At 42.9% G+C, this 17,883-nt stretch overlaps 1 protein-coding gene across 1 annotated transcript; it reads left to right on the top strand.

Annotated features, from left to right (window-relative positions):
* Window positions 1-922: 922 nt before the first annotated feature.
* Window positions 923-12,503, top strand: KLF14 (KLF transcription factor 14). The gene has a single exon (XM_015095163.4). The coding sequence runs from the start codon at window positions 923-925 to the stop codon at window positions 1,904-1,906; it is 984 nt and encodes a 327-aa protein (XP_014950649.2). The 3' UTR covers window positions 1,907-12,503.
* Window positions 12,504-17,883: the final 5,380 nt, after the last annotated feature.

Below are 17,883 nucleotides of genomic sequence, written 5' to 3'. Positions count from 1 at the left end.
AAATTTGTTTGTATGCCTGTGACAGGTTAATGCAGTTTAAACACGCATTTTTCTTTCGTTGGCTGAATGGTTAAATCGTTACTCAAAAGATTTTAAGTTTCAATTTCAACCATGAGAGGATTCTTTGCTTTTTACAAGGTTAAAAATGTTTCTGGTTCGAAAATTAATTAATGGCTACGTAGCGGCTCTATTTAGGGAATCGGTACGGACCCTGGGTTGACAGCGGGACTGTTAGATGAGAAAACTTTTTTTGGGGGGGTGAAAACTCGGGGATATTTTAAATCTGATCGGAGAGCGGTAACAGTGAAACGCAATCCCAGCCCGCTTTACTAACAATCGTAATTATGAATCGAAAGACATGTCAGGTATAAGCATTTTTTTCCCTTAAAAAAAAAGTTTCGCGGACTCCGCCGGACACCCAGCTGGCGGAGGACCAGCGGGCGAAGGGGGGGCGAAGCCGGCAGGCTGCCCAGAAGTTACGATCGGGGAGTTTTCTCTTTATTAAAATTACCTGGCTCGCCGGCAGAGGCAAGAATGCGAAGACAAGATAATTTCTTAGGCTGTTAGGAATCACTTAGCCCCGGTGGGCCGCGCGTTCCGAGGGGTGTCCTGCCGGCCGGGGCGGGTCCCGCCGCCCCCGCGGGCTCCGGTGCGTCAGGGGCGCGTCAGGCGGGGCGGGCTCCGCGCGGGCGGCCGCGGCGGCTGCTGCTGCGGCGGCGGTGGCGGCGGCGGCGGCGGCGGCGGCGGCGGCGGCGGCGGCGGCGGCGGCGGCGGCAGCGGCTGCGGCGGCGGGTGGCGGGCGGCGCGCACCGGGCCTCCTGCTTCTCGCTCCGAGGCAGCGGGGACGGACGCTCCCGAGAACTCTCTCGCCCGCGGCCGGCCGCGCTCGGACGGCGCGCGCCGGCGGCCCGGCGGTGCCAGCATGTCGGCTGCCGTGGCGTGCCTGGACTACTTCGCCGCCGAGTGCTTGGTGTCCATGTCCGCGGGTGCTGTGGTTCACCGCCGCCCGCCGGACCCCGAGGGCGCGGGCGGAGCGGCCAGCTCGGAGGTGGGTGCGGCGCCGCCGGAGTCCGCTCTGCCGGGTCCGGGGCCACCGGGGCCCGCGTCGGTCCCCCCGCTCCCCCAGGTCCCCGCCCCTAGCCCCGGCGCGGGCGGCGCCGCGCCCCACCTGCTGGCTGCAAGCGTCTTGGCTGACTTGCGCGGCGGCTCTGGTGGGGGCTTCGGAGAGTACTCCGGGGAAGTTCTGCGCGACTGGTCCGGCTCCTCCGACCCGACCCCGTGCTCCGGCCCGACCCTGGGCTCCCAGCCAGCCCCGGCCTCCAGCGCAGCCGAGGTCTCGGGACCCATGCACTCCACCGACGCGCTCGAAGTCCCTGGCGCGCCAGCCGTCCCGGGAGCGCCTGCCCACCCTGGCGCGGTGTCTGGCGTGGCCCCTGGGGCCGGCCCCGCCCCCGCCACGGGTCCAGGCCCCCGTCGGAGGCCAGTAACACCTGCTGCCAAGCGCCATCGCTGCCCCTTTCCGGGCTGCAACAAAGCCTATTACAAGTCATCACATCTGAAGTCCCACCAGCGCACCCACACGGGTGAGCGCCCTTTCTCCTGCGACTGGCTCGACTGCGACAAGAAGTTTACGCGCTCCGACGAGCTGGCCCGCCACTACAGGACGCACACGGGCGAGAAACGCTTCTCCTGCCCACTCTGCCCCAAGCAGTTCTCTCGGAGCGACCACCTGACCAAGCACGCCCGCCGCCACCCATCCTATCATCCTGACATGATCGAGTACCGGGGGCGCCGTCGCACCCCCCGCGTCGACCCGCAACCCGCCAACCTGGTGGACAGCTCCGGCTCCGTCCCCGGGCAGGTGCCCAGCTTCACCACCTGCTTGTCTGACAGTCACTGCTGTTAGTCGTTCCCGCAAGGATGATCCCCCAGGCCACTGTCCTTGCTTTTTCTCTGCCCATCCCTCTTTCCCTGAGTGATTATAATCAAGGCACAGACTGGCTTCTCCGCTTTGGCGGGTGTGGGTGGGGGGAGGGGGTCCAGGCAGGCATGTTGGACTCTGGGGAGGGACTGGGGGCCCGAAAATAGCAAGAATTCTTACAACACGTATATCATCCAAAAGGGGGGGATTGCCTCAAGACAGACCCCCGGAACTGATAAGAAGGGATGAACCCCCGTACTCTCCAGAGTCCTGAAGATTCTCCCTTCCATGGGAACCAGAGATGTGAAACTGGAATTCTCAGGTGCCTGAGGAGCTCTCAGTCTCAAAAGACTCTGGTGTCTTACCCACCCTCCAGGGCGGACCTTGGAGAGGGTGTCAGGGGTGGCAGTCTTGGGAATGTCCAGGACTGGGATGGTGAGAGGCCTTTGGAAACAGAAATGATTTCTATTTCTGTAAACAGTGATGTTTACTAATGTATTTTTAGTATCTTTTAAACAGGGATCCCAGGTTGATAGGAGGTCGATGTCCTCCGCACCCCAGTTGCCCCAGCTACCTCTGCTAGGAGAGGCCATGTAAGAATCCATGTGGATGGATGGCTGGGAGATGCTTCTTGGTGTTTGGGGAGTGGCATGCGTCTGTTTGCAGGTCCTGTTGCAAGGGCTGAAAGCCTGCACTTGCGTCGTTGTCCTAGCTTTTCCTGTCATTTGGAGTCCTACTTGGGGTGGTAACTTCCTGGCTCACTCACAATGAGGTTGGTCTAAAAATTTGGAAGCAATCATAAATGCACCAGAAATAAAAGGGTGGGCCAGGTGAGTTCCCACTTCACCAAGAGGGCAAACCCAAGTGACTGTGGTTGGGACAGGTCCAAATGAAGACCTTTCAGAGTCATTGTTAAAGTTCAGGGAAATAAGGGCTTTTGGTCCCAGCTGCCACTCCCAAGTAACCTTAGGTGTGGTAGATTCTGTTCATTTCTAGCTAGCTAGTGGGTTATTTCCCTTGGGATCTGTGCATTTTTGTTTCTGCAATAGGTGAATTGGTGATTTTAGGAAAGGGAAGTGGGAGTGGCTTCTTTCAAAAAGCCAGCTGCCCTGGATTTCGGGAAGGGACAGAAAGGTGAAAGTTATTGTCATATGGAAGGACCCTTCTCCCCTGACCTTGGAGCCCCTCCGTGTTGCTCCCTTAGTGCAGGAATTGAGCTTCACCAGTATGTATTTTTCTCTGTGTTTCTGCTGCTATGATGAAATTGTTGGCCACTCTGCTTATGTATGTGTGAATGTGACCCTTTCATTAGAGATGAGGCTGAAAGGCATTTCCTGCTCTGGTAAAGTCCCCTTTGGCCCCCCTCCTGAATATCTTGTAATAGTCCATCAATCACACTTGTGAAGGATGCCATACTATCAAAGGACCATAAGAGGCATCTAGTTAGACAGACTGCTTTCCCCTATTTTGCAGATGAAGATACTGAAGGCTAGATAAGCTCAAAGTCACATGCTGAGTTGCTGGCAAAAGTCATAACTAAAATTTAGTTATCTGGCCTTCTATCTGACTCTTTCCATCATGCTTAGTTACCCAATCTGGGCTCTTAGTCAAAGGGCACCACTCTTTCTTACTGCCACCAGGATCCCCTTCTTCTCTATTCACTATCACTTCTATGTTCCTTCAGCTGTCCAGTTCCCGCTGAACCCTTTGCCTATTGTGTTTAACCCAAAAGCTGTTTTCTAAGCAGGTTGAGTACATTCCCTCCTTCCATACAATATGGACTTAAGGTGGGAATGCCTTTATCTTTTAATCTGGTAGATTACTTTTCAATGCCAGTTTCTAGTCCTGGGCACTCTAGCTTCCTTGAGAGAGTAAGTGATATGAACACAGGGACTCTACTAAGTGCTCACTACATTAAGTGAAGGAAAGGTATTTAGGAAGGACCCAAAGGGTTTAAAGAAGTACAGTGTTTCCCTGTTGAGGACTAAGCAGGGTGAGTGGAGCTCTCCTTGAGTTACATGTGGGAAGAGGAGGCCCCCAGTTGTGAAGGCGGTTTTGGTGGTGGGAAGTCCTTTGTTTGCTTGTTTTGTCTCCTCAGCTGGGACTTGATAAGAAGGGCACTCTGGGGCCCCCTTGAGGACGATGACTTCTCCTTTGTCCCCTTCAGTAGAAGAGCTGCTGTTGGGTAGGCGGACCAATGAAGTTAATGTGAGAGAAACTCCCACTGACCATTCTGGAATTGGGCTCAAGAAAGCGTGATGTTTCCTATCACCATCTGATAAATAATGTTTGATTTTCAATCTCCCCAGTAGTGTCCTTATTTGAGTTCTTGTACCTCGGGGACTTTTGTCTGGGATTGGCCTCTGACAGTCTAAACGCGGCGTGTCTTTCACTGACTTCTCCAAGGACCTGGGGTGGTGGGAAGGGAGACGGATAATGGGAGCAATATTTGTAGGCTGGTCTTTCTTGGCTTTGGGTATTGTTTTACCCTTTTCACTCCAGCAGCCAGAGAGCTCTTGAGGACGTTATCAGTGAAATGCCTTGAAAGGGCCTTCCTAGTTTTATTAGTGTTTCTTTTGCTTCTTTTTGCTAGTCAGATGGACCTTAGCAAGTGAATATATCTGGAGTTTGGTGGAGTCAATCTGAACCTCTGGCCCTTGCCCTACTCCCACCATCCTGAGTTTTGATACAGGAATGACCTAGTAACAGAATCTATTTATCAAATTCTTCCTGAAATATAGGTTGGGGGCTGGGTGTGAATTCCATGTCAGCCCTTGGGCATGAGGGAATGGGATCCCCTGTCCCTACTGGAAGGGAATGAAAAGTACAGGCTTTGTCCCACCTATGGGGACAGGAATCTTTATTTGTCCTTATTTTCCTATTCTCCAAGTAGACAATTATATTGGAATTCACTCTTGGCCCCTGTCTGCACCTCTTACTCACTTGTCTCCAAAGAAAGATTGTATTCTCTGATCGAGACATAAAGAAGAGGGTCATTATGAACACACATTCTTACTCACTCTAAGCTCTCCTCTCTTTTTTGAACTTCTTGGCTTGCTATATGTACCCACACCACTCAGATTCCAGCTTTCATATGGTAAGCACACCTTCTGTGGGCCAGGCCTGCCTCTCGTACTTCTTTGCCTGCTATCTGTACCCACACCACTCAAATCCCAGCTTTCATATGGTAAGCACACCTGCTGAGGCCCAGGCCTGCCTTCCAGAGGCAAGTCTGAAGAGTACTTCTCTCTGTCTCCACTTTCGGAACAGCCATGCCCCCTCGCAACTCCCCAGGTAAGTGTTTCCTTTGTATATTCTTTGGGTGAATAATCCCAGTAGAGGGATCAGGAAGGGTGTGAAACGCAGTGGAGGGGTGGCTTTGGAAAGCCCAATTTGGCTATAGGTACAGCCTTCTCAACAAAATACTGATATTTTGATCTTCATTGGTCTGATTCTTGTATCTATTACCTAGTTGGTTGAGAACTTAGAAAGGAAATGGATGCAATTAATTGTTCTCCTTAAGCCCTAACACATGCAAATATGCATTGGCTACTAAATCGTGAGAAATAGGCAATCTGACTGGAATTAGGGGACCAAAATAAGATAAAGATGGAACATTTGGTTGCCAGGGCACAGACTTTAGTGCTGTAGTGATTTGGGGCCTTTTAGTTCTTTGACCTTTTCAAGTTCTAGCAGCTTATGGTAGCTAGTGTCCACAGGCAAGTCATTATTTTTTTAGAGGTACTAGATGTAGGGCTTTGCAAAAGTAGGCTCTGCAGGTCACTGTGTCTGATCTTGATTCACATAGATATAGTTGAGGCTTCACATAGATATTCACAAGAATAGGCTTGCTGCAGAAGGGAAAGGCACTATTGAATAGAAAAATCTGTGCTGCCTTTTATTCTCTGCCAGAATTCCAGATGAGGAACTTAAGAAACTTAATGGCAGAAGTTCCATGTGTACTTCAAACAAACTTGGGAGAGTCTAGCCCTTCAGTTTTACTGGGGATTAACAGGTGGCATTAGAATAGTTTCACCCAATTTGGGCTAATCTTGATTTGCATTGCATCCTTTTGTAGGGTCTATGGAGAGACTCCTGGAAGGGGTAAAGTTCTTTAAGTCATATGGGTATTCAGAGTCACCTTCCATTTATGTCCCAAGTTGGTGCCTCATGTGTTGACTATATGAGCCCTGATGAGAATTTCAGGGGCTCAAGTTGTGTGTTCAGTCACAGAGAATGGTGGATTTTAATCATAAATACAAAAAGAAATGCAAATGTTTGTTATATGGGGATTTAAGGTAGAGAGAAGCAATGCTATTTAATTCCAAAGGCTAGGAAGAGTATTAAAAAGGGTTGTGCCTGGATTCTTCTCTCCCTAGGAAGCAGGTCTATTTAGGAAATCAAGTAGGAACTATATTTGTTTCAAGTATATGTTCAGGCCTGGAAGTCAAAATGGAAGCACTGGGAGGGTGAAAAGTGAATAAAGGAAGAGAGACCAATTGATCTGGAGGAACAGGATTTCTTTAAAACAAATGCTGTGTTCTTAAAGGACACAAAAACATTGATAATACAAATTGGAAAATAAAAATGGCAAAGAGCCAAATGATCTTAAGATGAGGCTATAGAAGAGGGTGGTAATTTATTCATTACCAAAGTAGAGGAGGTACTTGGAGCCCAGAGAGATATAACAGAAGAATGGAAGTAAGTTCTCAGAGAGGAAACAGAAGTGTGCACTTCCACCAGGGATCTCAGATCCAGGGAAATACTGAGAGGTACCTACCTGAATCTGCAGAGGAAGCAACAGGAAATCATCCCGTTAACACTGAGATAGGTATATTAGAAGCTTATAGAAAATATAGATGTACCTTCAACATTTTTAGCTTAGTTCTTAGTGATATTACCATTGTAAATAGGATCACAAATGTGTACATTCTCCATTCTCTGTATGGGAAAGCATAGGGTAGATGAGACACATGAAATGTATTAAAGTAGTTAAATTACTAGAAATTAAGAAGGAAAAAGCAAAATCATCTCTGGTTCCAAAGTAAATATTTGTTAAAACTCAATACTAGGATTTCCCTGGTGGTTCAGTAGTTAAGATCCTGTGCTTCCCATGTAGCGGGCATGGGTTGGATCCCTGGTTAGGAAAGATCCCACATGCCACATGGCACTGTCAAAAAAGATGAAAACAAAAAACAGACAAAAGAAACAACACTAATTTGTAGTTTAATATAAAAACACCTTAGCATGCTATGTAGCAGTAATTAACACAATATTGTTAATCAACTATACTTCAATTTAAAAAATAAAAAATTTTAAATAAAAAGTAAAAACACCTTAGCAAACTAGTAACAAAAATAATTTTTAAATTGATGAAAAGTATCTATAAAAAGTCTACAGAAAACTTCAAGCTTTGAAAGATTGCAGGAATTTTAGTTGACCCTATGGTAAGATAGCATGTCTCAACAAACTCCAGATAGGGAGTCACATAAATATATGATAAAAACCTAACCCCAAATCCACATATTGGGAAATGTAAAAGCAAGCTTCTACATAACTCAGGTAAAAGTAGCAATTACAAAAATTTAGATCTGAATAGAAACCAAAATTACAAAATAGCGAAACTTCAGTAATGTAAGCAAACAACACTAGGGGGAAAAGTACAGCTTATAGCCTTAAATTTCTTATTTTAAAAAAATGGAAGTAAATGAACTAAGCTTTTAACTCCACAAGAAAAGGAAAATAAGCCCAAAGAAAATAGAAAAAGACATTACAATGGGTAATGCATTCTCAATAGGGAAAATATTGCCACTTAGGAAGTAAAACTTAGTTCTTGAGAGCTGAAAAAAATATTAGATATTGCAGTGATTATGGCTTTTCACAAGACTATACTATAGAAACACATATATACTGTATGTGTGGCTTAATATTGGGGGTATGAAGAAAGTAGTGATTAAGGGGAAAAAAGTCCCAAAAGTTCCCTAGAGGGATAATAATGAAAAAAAGTTGAAAAAACATTCCAATAGATAAAAGCAGAAATTAGTGAAACAAGAAAAAAAAAATGAGAATAGAGTTGTCCAAAACTCTGTTTTTAAGAGCCTAGTAAAAACAGATTTCTTTGGCAAATATTAAGAAAGAGGTGAGAAGGCATAAAAAATTATCAGGCATAACAAGGGATATAAAATCATAATGCATGAGCAGATTTTAAAATTATAAGATAATACAAATAACTTTATATCAATAGAGCTGAAAAATATATGGATCATTTTATAGGAAAATATAAAATTTCAAAATAGTTGAAGAAAATGTAGAAAATCTGAAATCAAAATAGTAGTAAAAGATTTGTTTCCAAAAAAGGCACTTGGTCCAGGCGGTTATATAGGCAAGTTCTCTAAACCTTCAAGAAGCAGATAACTTCCATATTTTATAAATCATTTTAAATCATAGGAAGAGAAAGTTATCCAGTTTATTTAATTGTTATATAGTTAAGCTGACCTTGAGGCCAAAACAAGGTATATAAAAGATGAGGGAAAAACGTATACCACTATTGATTTGGAAAGATTATGCAAAAATCTCAAATAAAATATCATAAATTGTATTTCAGCAGCAGTGACAATAATAATGCAACATGATAATGTTAAATTTATCTCAGAAATGCAAGATGAATTCACTAATTGAGCTCTATTGATAATAACTTATATAAACAAATTTTAGGGGTTCCCAGGTGGCTCAGTGGTAAAGAATCTGCCTGCCAATGCAGTAGACACAACAGATATGGATTTGGTCCCTGGGTCAGGAAGATGCCCTGGAGAAGGAAATGGCAACTCATTTCAGTATTCTTGCTGGGAAATCCCATGGACAGAGGAGCCTGGTGGGCTACAGTTCATGGGGCCACAAGAGTCAGACACGACTTAGTGACTAAACAACAATAACAACATTGATATAATTTACTACATTAATCAAATAAAAGAGAAAAATCATTGACTTTTCTATATGTCAGCAATCATTAATTAGAAAATACAATAAACTAAATGATTCCATATGCAGTAGCAATGAATAACATAAAAAAACTTCTGTAGACAAGACTATAAAACTTTTACTGAATGATGTAAAAGAAAATATGACTAAATAGGGATAATGTTCCTAAAATTCAATACTATAAAGATGTCTGCCCTTTTCTCAAATATATATATTTAATGCAATTTCAGTCAAAACCCCCAATAGATTTTCCATGAAACTTTTTCAAGGAAATATTACAGAAGAACATGGGAGGTGAGAGGGAGAGTTGATTTATCAGATATCAAAATATTACAAAGCTATGGTCACTAAAACAGTGTGGTATAGTACAGGAATAGACAAATTCGTGGGCTGAATAAAGAACTCAGCCCACCCCCCAATAAAGAACTCACTGTGACTACAGAATTTGGCATATAGCAGATGTATTACTTCACATCAGTGTGGAAAAGACAAACTAGTCAATAAATTTCATTGAGAAACTGGCTATTCATGAGAAAATAAAACAACAAAATAAAATGTAACATTACATTCTATCCCAAATCTTTCAGAAAAATAAATCCCAGATGTTAGATGGTAAAGATCTAAACATTTTTAAGCTATAAAATTTATTTTAAAACTTATTTAGGTTAAAGACCTTCTAGTTTAGGATACAAAAATTTTAAAAACAAAAATTTAAAGAAGGAAACGACAGGTTTGACTGCATCCAAATTCTAAAATTATTTACGTCTGAAAACATCTTGTTCAGTTGCCAAGTTGTGTCCAACTCTTTGTGACCCCATGGACTGCAGCAGGCCAGGCCTCCCTGCCCCTCACCATTTTCCAGAGTTTGCCCAAGTTCATGTCCGTTGAGTCGCTGATGCCATCCAACCATCTCACCCTCTGTCACCCTCTTCCCCTGCCTTCATTCTTTCCAAGCATCAGGGTCTTTTCCAGTGTGTTGGCTGTTCACAACAGGTAGCCAAAGTATTGGAACTTTAGCTTCAGCATCAGTCCTTCAATGAGTATTCAGAGTTGTTTTCCTTTAGGATTCACTGGATTGATCTCCTTGCTGTCCAAGGGACTCTCGAGTCTTCTCCAGCACCATAGTTTGAAAGCATCAATTCTTTAGCACTCTGCCTTCTTCCGAAAACATAATCAAAATTAAATAGCATGCTACACTCTGAAAAAAAATTAACAGGGACAGTATCAATATCCAGAAAATATAAAGAATCCACAATTTAAGATATACAGACCAAAAAGAAGTGGTCAAAGGATAGTAGCAGGCAGTTAAAGAAAGAACCAGGATTGAGAGACAGTAATATAATGTTTTTGCTCTTTTAAAATGTGAATATCTCCATGTATTGCTTGCATGTATTTTTTAAAAATTGAAAAATATTTTAAAGGAGAGGAAAAATGCTATTGATTAAAAAACAAAAGTAGATGGTAAGGTAGGATAGGATACACCAGGCAAATGTTAATAAAAGCAAGCAGGTATGACAAGATTTATATCAGAGTCAAAATAAAATTCAAAGTATAAAACATTAGTGGGGCAAAAATAGATCATTTTATACTGTCAAAGTATAGTACTTCAAGAATCTAAAGAAGTCAACATCCTTTTTGCCCATATATTAATGTTAGAGATGTCAGTTCAGAAGTGCTGATGTCTGTTCTAGAATTTGAACAGGGGTTTCTTTGTTCATGCTTTTCCAGGAACTCAGAGACTCATTCCCATTCTCTAAGCTCATTGTGGGAATAGGCACGTAAGGGTGGGAGTGCCAACAAAAGTTGAATCACATAGAAACTGAGCCCAATCTAAACTCCCTCGGGAAAATCTCGCCCCCTTTCTAGGTCTTCCTTCCTTTCTCCTTCTCTAGAATACTCATTGTCCCTCTCATTTTTTACAAAAACTCTTGATGATTCAGAGCTTGGCCCATTTCTCATTTCTCTGCTGGAGCTAAAGGTCCTGCTATAGCATTTATTTATGAGGTCTCTGTTGAATGTAACTTTCTCATTCCAATAGAAGAATTCTGGGTGTTGAGTTCTCTCAGCATTTTGGCACCCTCTTGCCAAGACACGAAAAATGTCACACCATATCACACCAAAGGAATAGGAAACTGGGGTACAGGTCCATCCATCTAGCTATCTCAGCCACTGCAGAATTATTTCTTGACATCACCATGTTCTCATTGCACCACATTGAACTTGCAGTGGAAGTGAAGAGCTAGCCCAGAAGTCCAGATTCTACCTCATCTTATTTGAGTTCCTGATGTCATGTCCTCCTTCCTTTTTCTGGGCCAACACCCATGTAATGAGAGGGTTGATGGGTTCCTTCTCAGGGATCTAAGCATCAGGTAAGTTTGTCTGAACCCCACTGACCCTCCGCTTAGCCTAGGCTCTTTTGGCTGGAAGAACACTGCCCTTCCCCCTCAGTAGGTGACAACTTCCTACTGTCATTCTCCAGGTTTACTGTGCCTACTGATTTAGAGTAAGACTTTTTGTCCAGGCTTCACGCTTTGCTCAGTATTTAAGAATGTCAGAAACTTGCAACTTCTTTTACTTTCCCAACAAAGCTTTCAAGATTAGTTATAGGCTTCAAAAGCTGAACTAGAGTCATTATTTACCTTTGCATTCCTGCTATAATTATCTTTTTTTTTTTTTTTTTTTTGAGGCAAATGGATGCCTTTGGTTACAAAGGTAATGGTCACGTGGAAGAAAAGCATAGCTCCCTCCCACAAATTTTTAGTCTGGTTAAAGATAAAAGTTATTAGTTCTTGGGAATTCCCTAGCAGTTCAGTGGTTAGGACTCTGCACTTACATGGCCAAGGACCTGGGTTCAATCTCTGGTTGGGGACCAAGATCCCACAAGCCCCAGGGCACAGCCAAAAGAAAAGAAAGAAAATAAGAATTAAGTGACTAGTTCTGAAGGTAAAACTAAGAGCAGCCTCCCCATCCCCAACTAATGGAGTCCTTACTAAATAATAGACATCAAATATAAAGAAAACAAAAGCAAACTTTACATCTATTTTCTGCAGACTCCTAGAATCAGGAAAAGTCCAAGGGAAAAGAAATATTATAGTTATTACTGCTCTAATGTATGTGTACAACACAGTAGATGGCAGAAAAGAGTATCAGCAGCATCCTGTTACCCATGAAATTTTGGGTCCATTCCTGCAGTCAAGGGTAGGATAGCAACTTGCTCAGTGGGTTCCAGCAGGGGTCAGCAATTGACTAGAATGCATCTAGCAGCCCCAGGGGACAGTGCCAGAGGCTTTCCTTCTGGGGCTGTATGTGGCTTTTACCTAAAAGAACCAGGCTTTCATGGACTGGGACATACATGTCAACAAATATTTATTGAGCACTTAGAATGTGTCAGGTACTGTTATAGGCCCTTAGGATACAAAGTGAATGAAACAGATTCCTGCCCTTATGCTCTCATATTTTAGAGGAAGGGATATCGAACTTAGGGACTTCTCTGCTGGTCCAGTGGTTAAGACTCTGCTTCCAGTGCAGGGTGCATGGGTTCGATCCCTGGTGGAGGAACTAAGATCCCATATGCTGTGTGGTGTGGCCAAAAAGAAAAAAGAAAGCAATAAGTATGTAGTATTTTAAGTAATAAAAGATAATGAGTTAATAAAAAGTACAGCAGGCTAAGTGGGATCAGGAGTGCTGGGTGGGAATGCAGGTTAGACTGAGGTTATAAACAGGGTGATCTGGATAAGCTTCATTGTACATTGAACTATGAGCAAAGACTTGAAGGAGGTGAAAGAATTAGCCAGGAAATACCTGGCAAGAAATTGTTCAGGCAGAGGGAACAGTTATACAAACAACCATAGAGGATGAGATCAAGAAAGAGAAAGGAGACCAGGGTGGCTGGAGAATTTTGATTAGAAGGGAGAGGAGATGCCATATCATATGGGTCTTATAGCCTACAATTTGGCTTTTTCTCTGGATAAAATGTTGAGTTACTGAGGACCTTGAGCAGAAGCATGATATGATCTGCCTTATCCTTAAGATCATTCTATTATGTTGTGCTGTGCTTAGTAGCTCAGTCATGTCTGACTCATTGCAACCCCATGGACTGTAGCCCTTCAGGCTCCTCTGTTCATGGAGATTCTCCAGGCAAGAATACTGGAGTAGATTGCCATGCCCTCCTCCAGGGGATTTTCCCAACCCAGGGACCAAACTCAGGTCTTCCACACTGTAGGCAGATTCTTTACCATCTGAGCCACCAGGGAAGCCACCAGGAAGACTGTTATGTTAAAGGGACTTAAATAAGGTGATATGTCAGGAGGCAGTCTTATTAATCTAGATGACGATGGTTTGGACCAGAGTGATGGTAGAGGAGGTAGTGAGAAGTGATCAGACTCTAATACATTTTAGAGGAAACACAAATAGACTTTAGTAAAGATTGGTTATAGTGAGTGAGAGAATGAGAAGAGTCAGAATGGCTCAAAGTGCATAGGCCTGAGCATCTGGGAGGATGGAGTCGTCATTGATTAAGTTGAGGAAGTCTAGAACTAGGGGCTGGAAAAGGAAATGGCAACCCATTTCAGTACTCTTGATTAAAGAACCCCACAGACATTATGAAATGGCATAAAGATATGACACTGAAAGATGAATCCCCCAGGTCAGAAAGTATCCAGTATGCTATTGGGGAAGAATGGAGGGCAATTACTGATAGTTCCAGAAAGAATGAAGCAACTGGGCCAAAGCAGAAACTACACTCAGTTGTAGATATGCCTGTTGCTGAAAGTAAAGTCAGATGCTATAAAGAACAATGTTGCATAGGAACCTGGAATGTCAGGTCCATGAATCAAGGTAAATTGGATGTGGTCAAGCAGGAGATGACAAGATTGAACATCAACATCTGAGGAATCAGTGAATTAAAATGGATGCGAATGGGTAAATTTAACTCAGATGGCCTTTATATCTACTACTGTAGGCAAGAATCCCTTAGAAGAAATGGAGTAGCCCTCATAATCAACAAGAGTCTGAAGTGCAATACTTGGGTATAATCTCAAAAATGACCGAATGAACTTGGTTCATTTCTAAGACAAACCATTCAGTACCAGAGTAATCCAAGTCTATGCCCCAACCACTGGTGCCAAAGAAGCTGAAGTTGACCAGTTCTATGAAGACCTACAAAACCTTCTAGAACTAACACCAAAAAAAAAAAAAAGAAAAGAAAAGAATGTTCTTTTCATCATAGGGGACTGGAATACAAAAGTAGAAAGTCAAAAGATAGCCAGAATAACAGGCAAGTTGGTCCTTGGAGTACAAAATGAAGCAGAGCAAAGGCTAACAGAGTTTTGTCAAGAGAACATGCCGGTCATAGCAAACACCCTTTTGCAACAACCCAAGAGACAACTGTACACATAGATATCACCAGATCGTCAATACTGAAATCAGATTGATGATGCTCTTGGCAACCAAAGATGGAGAAGCTCTATACAGTCAATAAAAGCAAGACCCGAAGCTGATTGTGGCTCAGCTCTGTATTGCAAAATTCAGACTTATGTTGAAGAAAGTAGAGAAAACAGCTAGGCCATTCAGGTATGACCTAAATCGAATCCCTTATGATTATACAGTAGAGGTTATGAATAGATTCAAGGGAATAGATCTGGTAGACAGTGCCTGAAGAACTAAGGATGGAGGTTCATAACACTGTACAAGAGGCAGTGACCAAAACCATCCCCAAGGAAAAGAAATGCTAGAAGGCAAAGTGCTAGTTGGAGGAGGCCTTACAAATAGCTGAGGAAAGAGGAGAAGCAAAAGGCAACAGAGAAAGGGAAAGATATACCCAACTGAATGCAGAGCTCCAGAGAATAGCAAGGAAAGATAAGAAAGTCTTCGTAAGTGAACAATGCAAAGAAATAGAGGAAAACAATAGAATGGGAAAGATTAGGGAGCTCTTCAAGAAAATTAGAGATACCAAGGGAACATTTCATGCAAATATGGGCACAATTAAGGACGGAAATGGTAAGGACCTAACAGAAGAAGAGGTTAAGAAGAGGTGTCAAGAAATCACAGAAGAACTGTACGAAAAAAAAAAAAACCAAAAAAAGGTCTTAATGAACCAGATAACCATGATGGTGTAGTCACTCACCCAGATCAGGACTTCCTGGAGTGTGAAGTCAGGTGGGCCTTAGGAACCAGTACTAAGAACAAAGCTAGTAGAGGTGACAGAATTCCAGCTGAGCTATTTCAAATTCTAAAAGATGATGGTGTTAAAGTGCTGCACTCAATATGCCAGCAAATTTGGAAACCTCAGGAGTCACCACAGGACTGGAAAAAGTCAGTTTACATTCCAATCCCAAAGAAGGGCAGTACCAAAGAATGTTCAAACTACCACACAGTTACACTCATTTCACATGCTAGCAATCTTGTGATTGCTAGCACAAATCCTTCACAAAATCCAATGCACAAAATCCTTCAAGCTAAGCTTCAAAAGTATTTGAACAGAGAACTTTCAGATGTGCAAGGTGGATATAGAAAAGGCAGAGGAATCAGTGATCAAATTGCCAACATCCATTGGATCATAGAGAAAACAAAGGAGTTCCAGAAAAACATCTACTTTTGCTTCATTGACTACACTAAAGCCTTTGACTGTGTGGATCATAACAAACTGTGGAAAATTCTTAAAGATATGGGAATACTCAAACACTTTAGTCTCCTGAGAAACCTATATGCAGGTCAAGAAGCAACAGTTAAAACTGGACATGGAACAACTGACTGGTTCAGAATTGGGAAAGGAGTTTGTCAAGGCTGTGTATTATCACCATGCTTATTACATCATGCAAAATGCCAGGCTGGATGAATCACAAGCTGGAATCAAGACTGCAGGGAGAAATATCAACAACCTCAGATATGCAGATGATGCCACTCTAATGGCAGAAAGTGAAGAGAAACTAAAGAGTCTCTTGGTTAAACTGAAAGAGGAGAGTGAGAAAGCTGGCTTAAAACTCAACATTCAAAAAACTAAGATCATGGCATCCAGTCCCATCACTTTATGGCAAAAAGAAGGGGAAAAAATGGAAACATTGACAGATTTTGTTTTCTTGGGCGCCAAAATCACGGAGGACTGTGACTGCAGCCATAATATTAAATGACGCTTGCTCTCTGGAAGGAAAGCTATGACAAACCTAGACAGTATATTAAAAAACAGAGATATCCCTTTGCCAATAAAGGTCCATATAGTCAAAGCTGTGGTTTTTCCAGTAATCATGTACAGATGTGAGAATTGGACCATAAAGAAGTCTGAATGCCAAAGAATTGATGCTTTTGAATAGTGGTGCTGGAGAAGACTCTTGAGAGTCCCTTGAACAACAAGGAGATTAAACCAGTCAGTCCTAAAGGAAATCAACCCTGAATGTTCATTGAAAGGACTGATGCTGAAGCTCCAATAATTTGGCCACCTGACTCATTGGAAAAGACTCTGAAGCTAGGAAAGATTGAGAGCAGGAGAAGAAGTGGGTGGCAAAGGATGAGGTGGTTAGATAGCATCACCAACTCAGTGGACATGAATTGGAGCAAACTCCAGGAGACAGTGGAGGACAGAAGAGCCTGATGTGCTATATCCCACGGGGTCACAAAAAGTTGGATGCAAGTTAGCAACTGAACAATAACAACAACAAGTTGAGGCACATGTGTAGAGGAAGAACAAGTGTTCAGTTTTGGACAAGTTGAGTTTGAGTTGTATGTTATAGAAACAGTGGAAATTGTGCATAGGCAATGAAAGAAGTCTGGAGTTTGGGAGAAAGGTCTTGGACTAGAGGTTAAAAACTTAGGAGTTAATAGCATATTTTAAGCTCATAGTCTGAATCAGATCAATGAGAGCGAGTGTAGAGGGAGAAGAGAAGAAAGGCTAAGAGTGATTCTTGGGACCTATGTGAAGAACTGAGGGACTTGAGGAGGAACCAGAAAAGGAGCTGAGAAGGTGTGACCAGTGAGTAGGAAAAAAATCAACAGCATGATGTTCTAATAAATAGCATGAAGCCTAATAAATAAAATATCCAGAAAGGGAGTGGTCCACTTTATCAGACGATTGCGTGAAGTCAAGTAGAATGAAGACTGGGGAGCTGGACATTGGCTCTCACTATTCAGCAGTCATCGGTGATCTTGATAAGGGCAGTCATTATAGAGTGGTAGGAGTCAATGCCAGATTGCCATGGATTTAGGCAAGAACAGGAGAAAAGAACCTGGAGACTATGAGTACAGGGCACTACGTGAGACATTTTTCTGTAACTGGGAGAGAAGAAACGGAGTGGAAGTTGGGAGGGACAAATGAGCTCAAGAGAATTGATTTTTTTAAAAGATGGGGGAGGGGGAAACCCAGTCATTTATATGCCAATAAAAATGATCCAAGAGGGAATGAAAAATTGTTAATGCAAGACAGAGGTTGGGGAGAATTGCCGGAGTGATATCCTTGAGGAGGCAAAGGCAGTGGGATTTAGTGCACAAGTGGAGGGACTGATTTTAGCTAGGAACATGAATATGTCATCTGTGAAGTAGTTGGATATTCAGATTTCTTCCCTTGTAAGGCATGATCCACATTATAATGACCCTTTAATTACACAATTACTGGTACAAAATCCATGATGAGGCATTTGCTTCCCTGATGAATTTTCAGGTTGGACAACAAAAGAAAAGGGATCCACCTAGAGTTATGCGGTGTTAAATTCTTAAGTTTCAAATCATACATACCTTTTCCCTTAAATTGCTAATATCTCATAATTTTTTGTCTCAGCACCATTTTTAAGGCTGACAGGGGCATTTTGATCTCCTCTATAACTAGAATGACTGAGATAGATGAGGTCTTTTAGTCCATTTTTGTGACATGTTGGCCATTAGCTAGTATTGGGTGAGCCAAGAAGTTCACTCAGGCTTTTCAATAAGATGGTACAGAAAAACTTGAATGAACTTTTTGGCCAACCAAATTTATTAATGTTTTTGCTATAGGGAATCTT

Source organism: Ovis aries, chromosome 4, assembly GCF_016772045.2.
Source record: "Ovis aries strain OAR_USU_Benz2616 breed Rambouillet chromosome 4, ARS-UI_Ramb_v3.0, whole genome shotgun sequence".
NCBI lineage: Eukaryota > Metazoa > Chordata > Mammalia > Artiodactyla > Bovidae > Ovis > Ovis aries.
This window is presented reverse-complemented; position numbering and strand designations above follow the sequence as displayed.